Source organism: Emiliania huxleyi (assembly GCF_000372725.1).
Source record: "Emiliania huxleyi CCMP1516 chromosome Unknown EMIHUscaffold_148, whole genome shotgun sequence".
In the NCBI taxonomy this organism is placed as follows: Eukaryota; Haptophyta; order Isochrysidales; family Noelaerhabdaceae; genus Emiliania; species Emiliania huxleyi.
In genome coordinates this window covers 2,729-19,889 of record NW_005201113.1, presented here as the reverse complement: position 1 = coordinate 19,889, position 17,161 = coordinate 2,729, and the positions used below count along the sequence as shown (strand labels likewise).

The 17,161-nt window shown below is 65.6% G+C and overlaps 5 protein-coding genes across 5 annotated transcripts in view; 2 read left to right on the top strand and 3 right to left on the bottom strand.

Moving 5' to 3' along the window:
* The window catches only part of EMIHUDRAFT_228473 (hypothetical protein), a gene marked incomplete at both ends in the record, with an annotated part of 1,499 nt that extends 1,011 nt beyond the window's left edge, over nt 1–488 (bottom strand). Inside the window, one exon of the mRNA XM_005786892.1 lies at nt 291–488. Within this exon, the coding sequence (XP_005786949.1) occupies nt 291–488 (198 nt within the window). The remainder of the gene's footprint in view (nt 1–290) is intronic.
* Nucleotides 489–6,563: 6,075 nt separating this feature from the next.
* EMIHUDRAFT_467585 (hypothetical protein) lies at nt 6,564–9,005 on the top strand (the record flags this gene model as incomplete). The annotated part of the gene is made up of 9 exons (XM_005786891.1): nt 6,564–7,023; nt 7,155–7,213; nt 7,283–7,320; nt 7,392–7,500; nt 7,599–7,693; nt 7,813–7,920; nt 7,990–8,688; nt 8,744–8,774; nt 8,955–9,005. 9 exons carry the CDS (start codon nt 6,564–6,566, stop codon nt 9,003–9,005), a joined length of 1,650 nt encoding a protein of 549 aa, XP_005786948.1.
* Nucleotides 9,006–10,520: 1,515 nt separating this feature from the next.
* On the bottom strand, nt 10,521–11,075 carry EMIHUDRAFT_363419 (hypothetical protein; the record flags this gene model as incomplete). The annotated part of the gene is made up of 1 exon (XM_005786890.1): nt 10,521–11,075. A coding segment is annotated over exon 1 (396 nt), but the record flags the coding sequence as incomplete, so codon positions are not given.
* Nucleotides 11,076–11,141: 66 nt separating this feature from the next.
* Nucleotides 11,142–13,177, bottom strand: EMIHUDRAFT_441236 (hypothetical protein). Its single transcript, XM_005786889.1, has one exon. It carries the CDS (start codon nt 13,148–13,150, stop codon nt 11,414–11,416), a length of 1,737 nt encoding a protein of 578 aa, XP_005786946.1. The 5' UTR covers nt 13,151–13,177; the 3' UTR covers nt 11,142–11,413.
* Nucleotides 13,178–13,468: 291 nt separating this feature from the next.
* On the top strand, nt 13,469–16,145 carry EMIHUDRAFT_228469 (hypothetical protein; the record flags this gene model as incomplete). Its single annotated transcript, XM_005786888.1, has 3 exons — nt 13,469–13,475; nt 13,765–13,997; nt 14,139–16,145. 3 exons carry the CDS (start codon nt 13,469–13,471, stop codon nt 16,143–16,145), a joined length of 2,247 nt encoding a protein of 748 aa, XP_005786945.1.
* Nucleotides 16,146–17,161: the final 1,016 nt, after the last annotated feature.

Here is a 17,161-nt window from a genome sequence, read left to right as displayed (position 1 = left end):
GAGTGCCCATCAGATTTTATTGTGTGTTATCGTGCATGGTGGCATAGCACATGTGGTAGTCACTGAGATAGTTCTGGCTCGGGTTCTGTTCGGTTGTGTGTAAGCATGTCTTAGGGTGGATGTGCTAATTCCAGCCCCGTCATTGTGGTTAGTTACGTAAGCGCCTCTTCCGGTGGAACTCCGGACGCAGCAGAGGTGGTGGCGGCGAGGGACGAGGCGGCGGACGCGGACGCGCAGGCCGACGCGGAGGCGGCGGCGGCGGCGGCGCGGGGCCAGGCGGCGGTCCTCACCAGCTGCTCGTTGAGCTTGGCCGCTCGCTTGAGCTTGGCCTGCCACTGCTTGTTTTGCCGCCGCTCGCCCTCGAGTTCGAGGCGCAGCATCCGAACGGTCTCTGGCGCGATCGGGTCGGCCGACTCGCAGCCCGACTCGGTCTCGCTGACCGGCTCCGAGGAGCCGGGATCGGTCGGCTGCGGCGTCTGGCGCATCATGAGAGGCCGGGCGGGGTTGCACAACGCAGAGACGCAGACGGCTGCCTGCGAGGCCGCGAGCAGAGGGCGTGAGAGGGAGCTGGCACTTTCGAGGTGTTACATTAGCACAAGGGGAGGAGGGGCGGTGCAATTGGATGAGATCACTTGGACGACCTGTCGCAGCCTGAGGGGGCCGTCGAGTCGGCGAATTCGTGGGTTCTCTTTTCTCGGCGGGGTGTCTTCTAGAGAGAGAGAGAGAGAGAGAGAGAAAACCGCCAATGGCCGTTATCCGTTAGTGCGGACGTCGCCGCGGCTCGCCTCTGCCGCGGCGGCTGCTGCGCGCACGCGGCGGCGCCGCTCTCTCGCGAGACGGCTGGCGACGCGGCTCGCCGCCGACGTACGGTGCGCTCGTCCGACGGTCCGCAGCGTGGCGTGCGCGGCGCTGAGCGCCGCTCTGCGAGCGCCTCTGCGCCTGCACTGCCTGTCTGTGTTGCTGCTGGTGGTGGTGGTGCTGCTGCTGCTGGTGCCGATGCTGCTGCTGGCGCGGCGCGGCTGTGAGACTGGGCTCGACGCGCGCGTCGCGAGCGTCTGACGCGGCGGGCGGCGTCGGGCAGGTGCGCTTCTCTCTCGGGTGGTGGTGGTGGTGCTGCTGCTGCTGCTGGTGGTGCAGATGCTGCTGCTGGTGCGGCGCGGCTCTCCGACGCGACTCGATGCGCGCGTCGCGGCTATTTGACGCGGCGGGCGGCGTCGCGGGCGGCAGCGGTGGCGGCTCGCGGGTGGAGGTGGAGGCTGGAGGCTGTGGTGGACTTTGAGTTTATTTCATGGTCGTGTACGGGGACCGGGGGGTCAACCGGGAGGCAGGGGGTTCAACCAGGCGACGGAGGACCGTGGGCCATCGCGGGGACTGCTGCGTACGGAGGACGCGGCAGATAGATCCGGATGGTCTTCACGCCGGTGGGAGGCACCGAGGCGTCTTGGACGCTCAGCTCTACCTTAAGCTCCTGAGGGGCGCGTGGTTGTAACCACGTAGTAGGACTACAGCCCACCACAGACACCCTCCCCCACTCCTCACGTGTGTTCACACCCTCACCCTCTCCTCTCTCCTCTCTCTCTCTCTCTCTCTCCTCTCTCTCCTCTTGTCTGTGCTGTCTGCCTGACTCAGGCACTCAATCTGCCGATGCGTGATTGTGTGTGGGCTGCTCCGAGGGGGCCCTCTGTGCGATCCGACGGGTAGGGGGGCTGTGCCCGGGCGGTGTCCGGTGTGGAGTCCCCTTCTGATCCCGCCTGGGATGTTGGGTGTGAGGTTGTGGCGGCTTCGATCCCAAGGGGGGGAGCTGATCCCACTCAATAACCAACTCTCAGGGGCAGTAGGTGGGCGAGCTTCAGGCACGCTCATCTCGATCGTCAAGACGTTGCTACGCGCGGTCTTCCGCGGGGGGAGCTGCGTCGACGGGTGCGGGACCGCGGCGCAGCCAGTGCCGCGGCGAGGCCTCCGGCTGTTTGCGGCGGGCGGCTTGCTGCTCGCTGCGATGGCGAAAAACTCGTCTCGCCACACGCCAAGGGCTTATGCTCTGGCGAGACGTGAGGCGCATGCGCCCAGGAGGGGAGGGGGCATGTGTAACGACACTGCTAGAGATGCCTTTCGGGGCCCAGAGATAAAACTTCTGTGATGCCATGCGTGACCTAGTAGTGTCCCCAGCTATGGGCGTGTCCACGTTGGAGCCAGGTGTGGTGTGGGCGCGAGAATAGCTCCGCCGTTCATGGAGGCAACCGATGCGAGTCGACTGGTGTGTGTCGTCGTGGTTTCGTATCAAGAATTCTCTCTCTCTCTCTGTCTTCTAGGAGGAATGTGGCCCTGAGTTATGTGTACGCCAACTCAGGGTGTGTGGCAGCCAGCTGGCTGTGTGTCTTGTGAGCTTGTTTGTGTCTGTGTGTCGCTCGTGCGTGTCGTCATCATCTGTCTAGCGTCCACCCATACCGCGTTGGTGTCCAGTCCGAGCCTGGCTGTTCTTCACCTTCCTACCTACCTACCTACTGTCTTCTCGAGGCCACGGCGTGCGATCTAGAATCAGCACACGCGCCTCTGCTTGCATACACTCATACAATGAACTGACATCTCCCATGAGTGCGAGTTAGGGCTAGTAGTAGGCCGCTAGCCTGCGAGGAGGGCGTCCATAGACACCTCACTAGACCCCAGAGAGAGAGAGAGAGAGAGAGAGAGAGAGAGCAACCGCCAATGACCGTTATCCGTTAGTGCGGACGTCGCCGCGGCTCGCCTCTGCCGCGGCGGCTGCTGCGCGCACGCGGCGGCGCCGCTCTCTCGCGCGACGGCTGGCGACGCGGCTCGCCGCCGACGTACGGTGCGCTCGTCCGACGGTCCGCGGCGTGGCGTGCGCGGCGCTGAGCGCCGCTCTGCGAGCGCCTCTGCGCCTGCACTGCCTGTCTATGTTGATGCTGGTGGTGGTGGTGGTGCTGCTGCTGGTGCCGATGCTGCTGCTGGCGCGGCGCGGCTGTGCGACTGGGCTCGACGCGCGCGTCGCAAGCATCTGACGAGGCGGGCGGCGTCGGGCAGGTGCGCTTCTCTCTTTGGTGGTGGTGGTGGTGCTGCTGGTGGTGGTGGTGGTGCAGATGCTGCTGCTGGTGCGGTGCGGCTCTCCGACGCGACTCGATGCGCGCGTCGCGGCTATCTGACGCGGCGGGCGGCGTCGCGGGCGGCAGCGGTGGCGGCTCGCGGGTGGAGGTGGAGGCTGGTGGCTGTGGTGGACTTTGAGTTTATTTCATGGTCGTGTACGGGGACCGGGGGGTCAACCGGGAGGCAGGGGGTTCAACCAGGCGACGGCGGACCGTGGGCCATCGCGGGGACCAGCCCGTCCGGAGGACGCACTGGGTAGATCCGGATGGTCTCACGCCGGTGGGAGGCACCGAGGCGTCTTGGACGCTCAGCTCTACCTTGAGCTCCTGAGGAGCGCGTGGTTCTAACCACGTAGTATGACTACAACCCACCACAGACACCCTCCCCCACTCCTCACGTGTGTTCACACCCTCACCCTCTCCTCTCTCCTCTCTCTCTCTCTCTCTCTCCTCTCTCTCCTCTTGTCTGTGCTGTCTGCCTGACTCAGGCACTCAATCTGCCGATGCGTGATTGTGTGTGGGCTGCTCCGAGGGGGCCCTCTGTGCGATCCGACGGGTAGGGGGGCTGTGCCCGGGCGGTGTCCGGTGTGGAGTCCCCTTCTGATCCCGCCTGTGATGTTGGGTGTGAGGTTGTGGCGGCTTCGATCCCAAGGGGGGGAGCTGATCCCACTCAATAACCAACTCTCAGGGGCAGTAGGTGGGCGAGCTTCAGGCACGCTCATCTCGATCGTCAAGACGTTGCTACGCGCGGTCTTCCGCGGGGGGAGCTGCGTCGACGGGTGCGGGACCGCGGCGCAGCCAGTGCCGCGGCGAGGCCTCCGGCTGTTTGCGGCGGGCGGGTTGCTGCTCGCTGCGATGGCGAAAAACTCGTCTCGCCACACGCCAAGGGCTTATGCTCTGGCGAGACGTGAGGCGCATGCGCCCAGGAGGGGAGGGGGCATGTGTAACGACACTGCTAGAGATGCCTTTCGGGGCCCAGAGATAAAACTTCTGTGATGCCATGCGTGACCTAGTAGTGTCCCCAGCTATGGGCGTGTCCACGTTGGAGCCAGGTGTGGTGTGGGCGCGAGAATAGCTCCGCCGTTCATGGAGGCAACCGATGCGAGTCGACTGGTGTGTGTCGTCGTGGTTTCGTATCAAGAATTCTCTCTCTCTCTCTCACTAGACCCCACACACGGTCTCGTCCGTGCCTCGCCGGCCGGCGAGATTGTTAGCGGAGCGGTCTGCTCTAGCCTAGCACGTTACTTCCTGTCGTCTGTTGTTTGTTGTGCCCTTGTTTGTTCTCTTGGCACCTTGGAGTGCTGGCTGGGTGGGGGGGGCGACAGGGAGGATGTGGCCTTGAGTTATGTGTACGCCAACTCAGGGTGTGTGGCAGCCCGCTGGCTGTGTGTCTTGTGAGCTTGTTTGTGTCTGTGTGTCGCTCGTGCGTGTCGTCATCATCTGTCCGGCGTCCACCCATACCGCGTTGGTGTCCAGTCCGAGCCTGGCTGTTCTTCACCTTTCTACCTACCTACCTGCCAACTGTCATGTCGGTAGCCGCTCTGCACCGCTCGCTGCTGGAGCGCGGTTGATCGCGGCGCCGACGCCGCGGCGGCGCCATCTCGCGCGGCGAGAGACGGCGCTGCATCGGCGCCAAAACAAACGGGAGGTCGCGGCGCGGCCGCGGCAGCAAAAACCTCGACGTTCGCTTCTCGTCTCGTCTTGTCGCAGGCGCACGTACGTACACGGATACGCCTCCACGTACGTACACGGATACGCCTCATGTGCGCCCGCCCGGCTCCGGTCCCAGAGTCCCTTCCTTCGCCCGTCGGGGCGAGCCCTCGGCTCGTCCTGTTCCCTTGCTCGCCTTCCGGGCGTTACCAGACTGCCTCTGCAGTCGTTTCTGATGCCTCTTCCTCGGCTGTGTGGCCTCGACTCCGCTTCGCCTTCGACTGGTACCGCAGCCTCCGAGAGCGTCGACGGCCCGGCCGGGGTTCCCGGGCGAGGACGGCGGCATTGGATCGTGTCGCCTCCCCTCCCAGGGAGGACGGGCCCACTCTCCCTGGTCGACGGGTCGCGCCCGCACCCGCGGTCTCTCTATCGTCCTCGGCTCGCCCCTCCCCTCCGCCGGCTCCTCTTCAGGCTCGGGGAGGCGTGGCCCTCCTCGTCGTAGATCACAGTGGTCCAGCTGCCGCCGCGACGGGTCCACCCCCGGTGAGCTCGTACGTCCCGACTCCACTCGCAGAGGTCGCGTCAGCTCATCTCTCGCCTCCTCCGACAGTTGACCCCAAGCCCCCCCTGGGGCCTGGGGCCCTCCGGCCTCGGCCTTCCGGCTCGCCGGCGGGCCCGTTATTTATCGTATTGCGGTAACTCCCCTCCCCCAGCTCCTCCTCCCGGGTACTCCAGCCTCCGGCGGGGCGGCTCCGGATCCCCCAGGTTATTCCGAGCGTGTCCATACGGTGGCAGCCCCGCCGGCGGCGGGGGTGGAGGCGGCGGCAGGGGTGGCGGGTACGGTGGCGAGGGCGCTAAGAGGTTCCTCTTTTCCGCGCCCCCCCCCGCAAGGCGCGCGATACACACGGTGGCGACCCTCGCGGCCAAAGCGCCTGGTGTGGAGCCGCCGGGGCGGCTCCACGACCCTGCAGCCGTTCCAAAGTTGGTTGAATTCTTTTTGAGTTTAGAATTCTTCTTTCACAGACCGTCCCGTGCCCAAAGAAAGAAAGAAAACAGACAACCCAAGGGAGGGATGTATGTATGTATGTAGGAAGGTGAAGAACAGTCAGGCTCGGACTGGGCCCAGAAAGAAAGAAAGAAAGAAAACAGACAACCCAAGGGAGGGATGGGAGGACGGCACGCCGCCACCACACAGGGATTTTAAGGAGAGGGGTGTGATGCGCTAGCCGTCGCCCACCCTAGGGAGTCTGCCTCTTCCTATCTCTTTTCGCAGTCTCTCGCCGCTTCTCGCTGCAACCTGGGCCCAAAGAAAGAAAGAAAACAGGCAACCCAAGGGAGGGATGGGAGGACGGTACGCCGCCACCACACAGGGATTTTAGGGGAGAAGTGTGGTGTTAGCCGTCGCCCACCCTCGGGCGTCTACCACTTCCTATCTCTCTCCGCAGTTTATCACCAATTCTTGCAGCGACCTTCATGCCACCTCGCATTCTTCTCACTCTCGTCGTTCTCTCTCCTGCTGTCTCTTCCCCTGACTCATCGCTCTCCTCGGCCTCGTTCTGAGACGCCGCTGTCGTCTGCCGATCTCTTGCTCTCGCTGCTTCTCTCGCCTTTCTGCGTAACTCCGCTCTCCTCTCCGCGTATTTTGGTCCCTCGAGTTTATCGAGCATTCCTCGCGCAAGGACCACATTTCTGACTCCCACTGCGAGCATATCCCGCCCAGTGTTGTGCCAGCAGCGTAAAATTCTTCTTTCAAGTTCTCTGCTGGGGCTGGCGCCGCCGCTGCCGGTCGTGGCCGCCGCTGCCGCCCCACCGTTGATGGGTGCGTCGTACCGCCTGCTCGGCTTGCTCGTCTACCTTCTCGCCCTTGTTGCCTGGTGGAACCTATGCGGCTCGCTCTTCGGCGTTGAGCAGCGAGCGTCGCCTGGCGACACCTCGCTTGCAGCACCCCGAGTCGCGAGGGCAGACACGGCAGCCGTGCCGGCCGCCGCCGCGCCTGCGGCTACCGAGGCGGCGACCGCACAGCCCGCTTCCTCCGGCGCGGCATCGACCGCAGCCGCGTCCGGCGGCGGCGGCAGCGGCGGCAGCAGCAGCGGCGGCGGTGGCGGCGGCGGTGGCGGCGGCGGTGGCGGCGGCGGTGGCGGTGGCGGTGGCAGCAGCGGTGGCGGAAGCGGCGGCGGCGGCGGTGCGGGCGGCAGGCTGCACCGCGAGATCTCGCTCGACAACCCCGCGTGCCCCAAGACCCGCCGACCCTTCCACACGCTACTGACCGGCCAGGGTAGCTGCGCCTAGATCCAGAACACGAACCCCTAGATTCATAGCACTTGCGGTTTCCACATCACGTGAGCGGCTGACTCTTCTCGGAACCGTCCTGCCCCTCCGAAGCTTCTCGGGCCCTCCCTGTTGTAGGGACCACCTACAACGGCTGGCAGAGCCGGATCATGTACTATCACTGGCGGAAGCAGCGGGCGACTGATGGGCCGTGCACTTGTGCCCAGCTCTTTCTGTTCTCTATTCTCAGCGTGCCTCTCGTCTAGGCGGCGGACGGAGAGTGCACCGAGATGACCGGCTTCACGCGCGCCCGCGCCTCTGAGGAGGACCGCCGGATGGAGCCTGCCCTGAGCCGCGCGTTAGATTTCTTTTTAGGCGCGTCTGCGCGTCCGAGGGAGGGCTGCCCGATGCGGCGGCGCCGTATATCCCTTCCGTGTTCGTGCCATCGCTCACGCCCGAGGCGCGCCCCGCTGATACAGTGACAGTGACTGACCCTCACCCTCACCCTCGCCTTCGCCCTCGCTCCCTCTCCGCGTCCGTCTCCGTCTCCCTCACGCCCTCACTGTCTCCCTCGCTCCCGAGGTGCTGGCCAAGTACGGCCACTTTGGGGTCCTGAATCGGCCCCACTCGGTGGTCGAGTTCTTCCGGCGCGGCCTCGCAGACCGCGTCAAGGAGAAGTGCGCCACAACGACAGATTGCATCACAATCTCTCCTAATGACAACAATGCCTAATCCTCCGTTACCTTTGATTGCACCGGAGCCCCGAACCCCCCCCCCCCTTCCCCCCTCCCGGCAGGTACGTCCTCGTGGCCGAGACGGACCACGTCCTCACAAAGCCGATGCCCAACCTCGCGACTGACGCCACCGCCGACTCGCCGCCTCTGGCGGCGGCGCACGGATTCGGGTACACGCCGTGCGTCGAGGGCGCTTCTTGTCGCATCTGTCGGTTGATTCCGCGCCTATCCTCTCACAGGTACATGCATGCATCGTCGGGGCACAATTCGGTGATCCAGTACTGCTGGCCGCAGGGCGACTTTAAGAGCTTGCAGGCCGTCGGGCCGTCGCCGCTCATCATCGAGAAGGAGCTGCTTCGCAAGGTGGCCCCTCTGTGGCTCAACTGCTCGTACATTCTGCGAGGGCGCCCCGAGCCGGCGCACCGGATCCAAGATTGGGTGCTCGAGATGTGGGGCTACTCGATCGCCGCCGCCAGCTTGGGGATCCGACACTCTGTCAAGGGCATGCAGATCGAGCCGAATGCGTATGCGGGGACAAAGGACGGGTTCGAGAAGGGCTACCAAATCTTCCACTACACGTACGGCATCGAGTACCGGCTCAACGGCTCTCCCCAGGGCTTCAACACCATCGGCGAGTGGTCGCTGGACAAGAGGCACTACGGAGGCGCCTACCCGCCGCCGAATCTCGACCCGCCGCCCAAGCAGGCCAACCCGTCCACAAAGTGGCTGCATGCGGCGTGGAATGAGGCCATCACCGAGGCGGGCGACACGTGGCCCGCCACCAACGCGATGGGCACCATTGGCTGGAGGCGCGAGGGCGCGACGGCCGACGAGATCCAAAAGTCGGCGCTCGCCTCGGCGGTGGTTGGCTCGCACTGGACGTGGGCCGGCATCAAGACGCTCTCTTTCCTGCCCGCGGGCGCGCCCACGGCGCCGCGGTGCACCCGCCAGTGCCTGTGGACAGCGGCCCTTCACACCGCGACCTGCGAGCAGGCGCGCTCAAGACGCCGTGGGGTGTCGGCAAGTGGGGGATCGCGCTGCGGCCAAAGGGGCTGCCGGCATGCGCCCCTCCGGGGGAGTGCCTGTACATCGACTTTTCGGGCGCCGCTTCCTAGACACACGTCGTCGACACTCTCATCGACGTCCCCGGACACAGCCACGACACTTCCTGGCCTCTTCATGACACTTCCTAGACGCTTCGTAGACACCATCTGCTCGGCGCGGCACCACAGCCATGCCTCGCATCCAGCTGTGAAGTCGCTGCACGTGAACAGGCGCCGCGCACCACGCTTCCTTCGACCTGTCTGCGGGCACCTTCCTGTCGACGCGGGTGGGCGACGGCGAGGAGGTGATTGGCAAAAGGCTGTGAGGGCTCTGTTCTGATACATTTTGCTTGCGTTGAGGTCACATACGCCATCGCGAGCTTTGGACGGGAGTCTCGGGTGTCGGGGCTCTGCTCTTCTAGAGTGCAGTACACAATCAAGATCAGCAGCTCTCGGCGTCCGGATCCGTGAGTGTGATTACGTATTTTATTGTGATATGCCCCGCGGAAGGCGATGTCGAGATGCGCGCGTTCGGCCGCGTTCGCGGCTAGAGCGCGCGCGCGCATACACGGACGACCGGACGTTCGGCGACGACAGAAATACGTAGGGACGAAGCATCGAGATCTGACGAATGTGAAGCTGCGTGAAGGCAGCGGGGCTCACATGTCATCTCTTTTGAAGATTGAGACCGAAGCAGTTTTGGCGGTTATTACGAACCGCGGGCACCCCAGGCAGCGCAACACAAGTCACAACAATGAGAACGACATCAGGCTACACTGCCCCACCACTTTGTGTGTGTGGAGAAATTTACCTTACCTTACCTTACCTTACCCTCGTAGACACTAGAGCCGCCCTGCCGTTGCCGCGGGGAGGCTCTTCAGCTCTCGAACGCGCCTCGCGAGCCTGGTCATCGTGTCGCCCGCGGGTCCTCGAAGCACTATGTGTGCGTCGCCGGTACCCGAGCCGTCGAGGTTATTGACTGCGAGTGTGCCGAACCGCTTGGTCACGAAGCCAGGGACCTATGAAAAGGGGTTTGCCATCCACGACAAGGGAACCGTGGGGCTCTTTTCTTCGCGGAGCCAAGCACTGTGCTCGCGGGGAAGACGTTTAGCGACGTACCGACGACGAGGCAGATGGGCGCCTACAAGATAGAAACCTGTCAAGAGAGAGGACGAAATCTGGTAAGCACGTACGACGAGTCGGGGTGGGCGCCGCCAGCACTTTCCCCACCGCGCGAGCGTAGGCACCCGTCGGCAGAGCTTCTCCGAATAGCGTGACATCCGGCTTGAGCACGCCCTCGCACCCTGGCTGCGGGCCTGCGTTGCGGACACACCAAACCTCGGAGCGATCGCGTGCATTCGTAGGTTACGAAGACAGTGATTGGGCTGAATACGTGGCGAGGCTAGTCGGGAAATAGGAACCGTGCATCTAGGGCAGTGGCAAGTGGGCACGAAGGAGCCGCCCGCGCCCTGCGCCTGTTGCAATCAGGAACATGCGCGACTAGAGAAACACGAAATCGGAGCGCAAGCCGCTGCCGCGGCCTGCGCCTGCTGCCAGGCGACCCACTGCGGGATGACCTCGGCCTCGGTTTCGCAGCCGGCGCCGCACGCCATGCATGTCGCCGAGCTCTGCCGCCTACAGGACGGTCCCGAGAACTACCGAATTCGGCTCCCTGTGGCGGCGGATGTCCACGTCGGATGCCCGTGAAGCTCGATGACGGAGGAGGAGCCCGCCTGATGGGCCATAGCGGGCACAGATTGGCCACAGCCGGCACAGCGGGTGCGTGAGACATGGAGAGAGAGGGGGAAAGGGGGAGGAAAGAAGCAAGCCTTCCCATGCAGCCCGTCAATGTTTTGCGTGATGCAGGCGGTCACGCAGCCCAGCCTCTCCAGATCGGCGATGGCGACGTGCGCCGCGTTCGGCCGCGCGTGCCGGACGGTGCCCGTCTCGAGCAGCTCTTCCTGCGTGCCTCCGTTGATGGCGTGGATGTCACGCGTCAACTCCGTCGCCATCTCCCAGAAGAGATGTGGCTGGCCGACAAAAGTGTTGTACTCGCAGTACACCGCCGGGTCGTATCGAGACCAGAGGCCGCCCGGTGAGCGAAAGTCGGGGATGGATGAGGGTGGCTCGACTGAGCAGCCTGCACCTGTAAAGACAGTCATCGACCTGCCCCCGGCTAGCATCCGAGCGAGCTTCTCAATGCCTTCGTCCGGATCCGGCTCGCCAGCAGCTGGTGCGGCGCTCGTGGAGAAGGCACTGCCCATGCCCGCAAGTCCACCGACTGCCCGGGGCCCGGCCGCTCATGCTCGCGCGAGACCTCGGGAGCGGCTTATTCGTCGATTCGTTTTATTCAGGAGTGTGGCTTTTACGAACATACAGTATGTTGAGGTGACGACAGGGTTTGCGACGAGGAGTGACTCGAAAGTTTTTTGGCAGTACCATGCAGCAACAGTAAACACCCCAGAGCATGCCTCATGCAAACCCGAACGAGAAGAAGAATGGCCGCCGCTGCCCCGCGTGTCTGCGCACAGGTTCCCCGCCCTGCTACTGGGCGCGCTTGCGATGCCTCCGTGACGCGCGACGGCGGCGCATGGCATGCCTGCGGCGAGCGCCCGCGGCACTAACCAAAGAGGTCGGCCGCAATGTCCTTGTACGCCGTCGCACCGTCGTGCACCATGCCGCCCGTCGGGTCGTACTTGCTCATCTTTGCGTCGAACTTGTCCACCACCTTGCTGCCCGTCGGGTCCGCCTCCTGCTGCCGCTGCGCCTCCGCCACAACTCCGGCCAGGTCTCCCTTGGACAGGTGGTGCAGGTGGCTCTTTAGCGAGGAAGCGGTGGTCTCCTCCTCCTCCGCGTCGGCCACGGCGTGCCCGCCCTCTGCCGCGCCGCCCGCTGCGGGCAGCGGCCGGAAGACGGGGCTCCTCTCCCACTCCGCCGTCCCGCCGTAAAAGGAGATGAAGTCCGCCTTGGTGTACGCGCGGCCGTCCGTCACGTCGACGCGCAGCTCCTCCTCCGCCGCGGCCGAGGCCGTCGCGGCCGGCTCCGCCCCCCAGCCGCCGGGCGAGCTCTCGCCCAACGAGGAGCTCTCCCCAGCAAAGGGGGGAGACGGCGGCGGCGGCGGCGGTGGCGACGGCGGCGGCGGAGGCAACGGAGGCGGGGCGGGCGGGGAGGGCGGCAGCAAGTCCGCCGCGACCGCGTCAGTCGCGGCGGAGGCGGTGGCGGCCATGTTTGCGAGTGTGGCGGCGGTGTTCGCTCCGAACCACCTCGCCCACGCGTCTCCCAGCCTCGCGTTTGCCACGTCCGCCCTCTCAAACGCCTGGCTGCTCTGGGCATCCATGGCCGCGGCGGCATCCGCCGTCGCGGACGACAGCTCGCGGCGCGCGAACGCCGGCGGAGTGGGAGGCGGCCACATCGTCCACGGCGGGGGAGGCGGCGGGGCGGGGTCGGCGGCCGACCACGCGTCGATTGCGTCGGCCGCGGCGCTGGCGATCGCCGACGAGACGGCCTGGCCATTGGCGTGCGCGGCAGAGCTGATTGCTGCGCTGAGCTCCCAGCTCGCGTCATACGCGTGGTCGTTTGCGAGCTGGGCCGCGGCGTCCGCCGCCGCGGCAGCCTCGGCGGTCTTTTGGGTGGAGAGGCGGCGCCGGCCGAACGGGTCCGGCAGGCCCCATTCGGAGAGCCACGACGGCGGGGAAGGCGGGAGGCTGACAAACCACTCGTCGTAGAGGTCGTCCATCTTGGCGCCGGCGAGCGTGGCGTCGGCGTCGAAGGCGGCTGAGCCAGCGTCGAGCTGCGCCTCGAGGGCGGTCCACGCCTCGGCATTCGCCTCGTCCGCCAGCCCCGCCGCCTCGCCCGCCGACGCCTCCGTCTTGGCGGCGGCGAGATTGGCGGCGACGCCGAGCGAGCGGCCGTATAGATGCGGCGCCGGAGGCGCCGCCGGAGGAGGAGGCGAAGGATCGAGGGGCGTGAAGGCGGCCGCCGTCGCGGCTAGGTCAGCCGACGCCTGGGCGAGCGTCATCTGAGTGTTGGCGACGGCAGCGGCCGACGCCTTGTCGACGAGGATGATTGTTGTGTCAAGGAGCTCGGCGTTGGCGGTGCCGGCGACCGCCTGGGCATCCTCGACCGCCTTGGCCGTCTCAGCCGAGAGGATGCGGCGCTCGGCAAGTCTAGCACCAGCATCCTCGCTTACAGGAACCGGCGCGCCCGAGACGGCCATCATCGTGATGGCGGAGTGCAGGAGGCAGAAGGTGGTGACGGAGCAGACGCGTGCACTCGAGCGTCGCGTGGCGGTCGAGGTGAAGAAGGCACGGGAGATCCAGTTGCCCGGCCAAGCCGATTGCAGCGACGACAGCATCATCTCAGGTTGCTTGGTCCTTGAGTCGGCCTTGTTATCTTCCGCTTCAGCTGGCGACTTTTCCGAGAAATTTGTGGTTCCGACCCCGCCGACCCGGACCCGACAGGTCCTGCAAGAGACGGGACCGATTTCTTCTTGTTCTTTTTTTCTTTTTGAGCTTAGCCTCCGATGTTATGAAACAACGCAAGGCGGACATGGCATATCGCTCTCGGGCCCACAGACATCCCGCACACTCGCTCGCCGCACACCCGCCGCCCCCGCGCGCGCCCCACCCCGGCCGGGAGAAAGGGGAGTGACAGTTTGGGACTCGCAAGCCCGAGTATGTTGAGTCCTGGCTCAACAACGCAGATAACAAGAGGGGGTGGTCCGGCTCACAGGTCCGGCTCACGCGCCTCGAGCTTCGGTCCCGGGGCTCCACCTTCGGTCCTCCCGGGGCTCCGGTTCTCCCCGATTCGCTCTCTTGCTCGCTTGCCGAGCGTCATACGACGGCCGGTGTGGTCGTTTCCCTCGTTGTTGGTGTCGCTTCCTCCGCTGCCGCCTTTCGTCTTCGCTAGCCTCTCCCAGCTCCACCGGTTCTGAGAGTGTCCGCCGACGTTGCTTTTTCGACTTTTTGGGAGTGGCCGAGATGATCGGCAGCCTCTTCGCGCTGGCGTTGCTCTCGCCTCGGCAGCCGCCAGCGCGCGATGCGCGCGTCGCGTCGATGAGCACCGCCTCCACCACGGCCAGGCCGGCCGTGCCTGCGTCGGCACCGCCGCGAGAGCTGGACAGCGATCACCTCCATCTGCTGCAAGCTACCCTCGACAGCAGCGGCGGCAAGGCAGCCGTGCAACGCGCGGCTTGCGCTGCCATCGTCCGCGTCTTTGGCTGCTCTCCTGGCGACGGTGGTGGCGAGACGGGCCGCGGCGACGGTGCCGGCGGCGGCGGCGCTGCGCCTGGCGACGGCGAGGTGGCTTCGCGGGCGACGGCGGTGCTTCCCAGCGGCGCCGGCAAGACCGTCCTCGCCTTGCGCGTCGCCGAGGCGCTCGCCTCGTCTCTCACCGTCGTGCTCATCCCAGCGCGCGACCTCGTTTCGCAGTCGCATCGCGACTGGGAGCGCTGGCGGTCGGCTCCAGGCCCGCTCGACGGCTTGCGGTCGCTGGCAGTCTGCTCGTCAACGTCGGTGCCACGGGCGGTGCTGCCGCGCTCGACGGATACTGACGCTATTGCGACCTTCCTCCGAGAGACTGAGGGCGCGCCGCGCGTCATCTTCTGCACCTACCACTCTGCGGATCGCGTGGGCGCGGCGTTGCGGGAGGTTGGAGCTGCGGCCGACCTGCTGGTGTGTGACGAGGCGCACCGCTGCACGGGACGGACGAGCAAGCGGTTTGCGAGGCCGCTCTTTGACGAGTTTCTTCCCGCCCGCCGCCGCCTCTTCCTCACCGCCACGCCCAAGCTCATCGGCGAGAAGCGCGACGCAGACGGAGCCCTCATCCCGGCCGGATCGATGGACGACGAGAGCCTTTTTGGGCGGCATGTTTACCGGCTAAGCTACGGCGAGGCGGTACGACTCGGGGTAGTGTCGCCGCTCAAGCTCGTCTTTCTGGACGTGGCCGACAGGTATGCAGCGTGGGCGGCCGGTCGCGTGTCCGACTCTGACACGGACGACTCGGACTTGGTCGCGCTCTGCCTCGCCATGCTCGACTGCCGCAGGAGCTACGGCGTCCGCACCGCCTTTGCCTTCTCCTCCTCCAACGCCCGCGCTGCTAGGCTCGAGCTAGTCGCGACGTCGGTCCTAGAGTCGGACGAGTTTGCCGTCGGCCGCGTCAACGGGTCGATGCTGTCGGACGCGCGAGAGCGGCGGCTGGCGCCGCTGCGGCGGGCGGGCGAAGCCGAGGCACCGACTCAGCTCGTGACCAACTGCCGCGTGCTTGCGGAGGGCGTCGACTTGCCGTCGGTCGACCTCGTCGTGTTTGCCGACGCGAAGCAGAGCCACGTCGACATCCTCCAGTGCATGGGCCGCGCGTCGCGCGTCGCGCCGGGAAAAGCGTTCGGCTACATTCTCGTGCCGGTCAGCGAGGAGGCGGCCGATGGCGGGGCACATGGCAGGGCGACGGCGGTTTTGAGGGCGTATGCCGAGCAGGACGCGGAGTTCCGCGAAGCCCTCGCTGCGCTCGTCAGCGGCGAGGCGCACGCAGGGGGGCCGCTCGACTACTCGGAATGGCCGGAGGCGCTGCGCAGCGTGCTGCTGCTGCCAGATCGCGGCGACGTGCAGCGCGCGGCGGAGCGGACGGTTGCGACGGTGGCGCGGGAGCTCATCGACCGCTGGGAGCGAATGTTTGGGCTGCTGCAGGCATTTCGAGAGCGAGAGGGGCTCGCCAATGTGCCGAGGCGGCATGAGGAGGATGGGGAGCTGCTTGGCGCTTGGCTCCAGCGCCAGCGCAAGCTTCACAAACATGGGCTGCTGCCGGGAATGCGCGCTCAACGGCTAGAGGCGTTGGGCGTGGTGTGGGATGTGCTGGCGGAGCAGTGGGAGCGTACGTTTGGGCTGCTGCAGGCGTTCCGGCAGCGAGAGGGGCACGCCAACGTGCCGATGCGGCACGTGGAGGAGGGCGAGCAGCTTGGTGTCTGGCTGCAGACGCAGCGAAAGCGCTACCAGGCGCGAGGGTGGAGCGAAGCGGAGCGTAAGCGCAGGAGGGCCAGCGCAATGAGTGACGAGGAGGTGGAGCGGCTTGAGGCGGTGGGCGTGGCCTGGGATGTGCTGGCGGAGCAGTGGGAGCGCATGTTTGGGCTGCTGCAGGCGTTCAAGCAGCGAGAGGGGCACGCCAACGTGCCAAGCGGGCATGTGGAGGATGGCGAGAAGCTTGGCCCTTGGCTGTCGACCCAGCGGAAGCGCTACAAGGCGCGAGGGCTGAGCGAGGCGGAGCGTAAACGCGGGAAGGCCAGCGCAATGAGCGACGGGGAGGTGGAGCGGCTGGAGGCGTTGGGCGTGGTGTGGCAGCGCCGTGGCACACCCACATAGCGGTCGAGATATGACGAGATCCAAAGATAAAAAAAAACTGTTCAGTTTTACGAAAAAGGGAGCTACCTGCTCCGGCGACACTAGGGACTCGGGCCTGATCCCGCACAAAACATCTCCACACACTCTCTCCTCTCTATGACACGACTCTCCGACCTTGGGCTAGATTCCCATATTTCACCACAAGCGCCAAACTGCTTCGCCGCGCGCTGCTTACAGCGTCAAGTGCGGCCCTTAGCTGAGTAGAACTCGAAGTGGGCGTCGAGGGGGCCTATAGTAGAGTGTGAGCCCGCGCGCTGCAAAGCTCGAGTGTGGGCGATGGCGCGAGCTGGGCCATGTACTAATTGCGTGTGACTGTTTCTGCCGTCTTTGAGGGGGCGTGGGCGTAGGAGTGGTGCTCTGCTACCCTTGCAGCCGAGCGCCTTCTCTCAGCTCCATTGCCTCTAGGGGGTTGTGGCCGTGGATTTGGCCCCCTAGCCCCCCTCTCCGAGAGCAGGCCTGTCCAGTCTGTGTGGGTGGGGCGCCGTCGTGGCGTGAATCTTGCCTGCCCGTCGTGGCGTGAATCTTGCCTGCCGATGTTGGGGTGTTGCCGAGGTGGCGTGTCGGGGTGTCGCCGTACGCGGAGGGTAGGCAAGCGGTGGTGGGGACGGGTTCCGGGGCTTTGTCGAGCGTGGTAGTCGCCTCTGGTCTCGAGGTGTGAATGGAGCTGTGTGTCAGCTCTGACTATCTCGCGTGATATCGGCCGCGTTGGCGGTTTCAGCGTGCTTCAGGCGAGGGATTTGGTTGGTGAGGGCGCGGGTGGAACGCGTCCGAGGGATCGCGGGCGCGGGCGAGTGCCGAAGGCGGTGTGGCGCGCCTCAGACCGAGGTCTGTTTGCGCCTGTTTGCGCCTGGTCGCTTGCATAGGGTCGATCTCGGCGGTTGAGTTAGTGTTGGCACCCCGAGTGACTGGCTTGATTGTTGGGCTGAGTGCGAGCCCTAGGGCGCCTCATCCGGCAGGCTGTCACTCGGCGGGGGTGG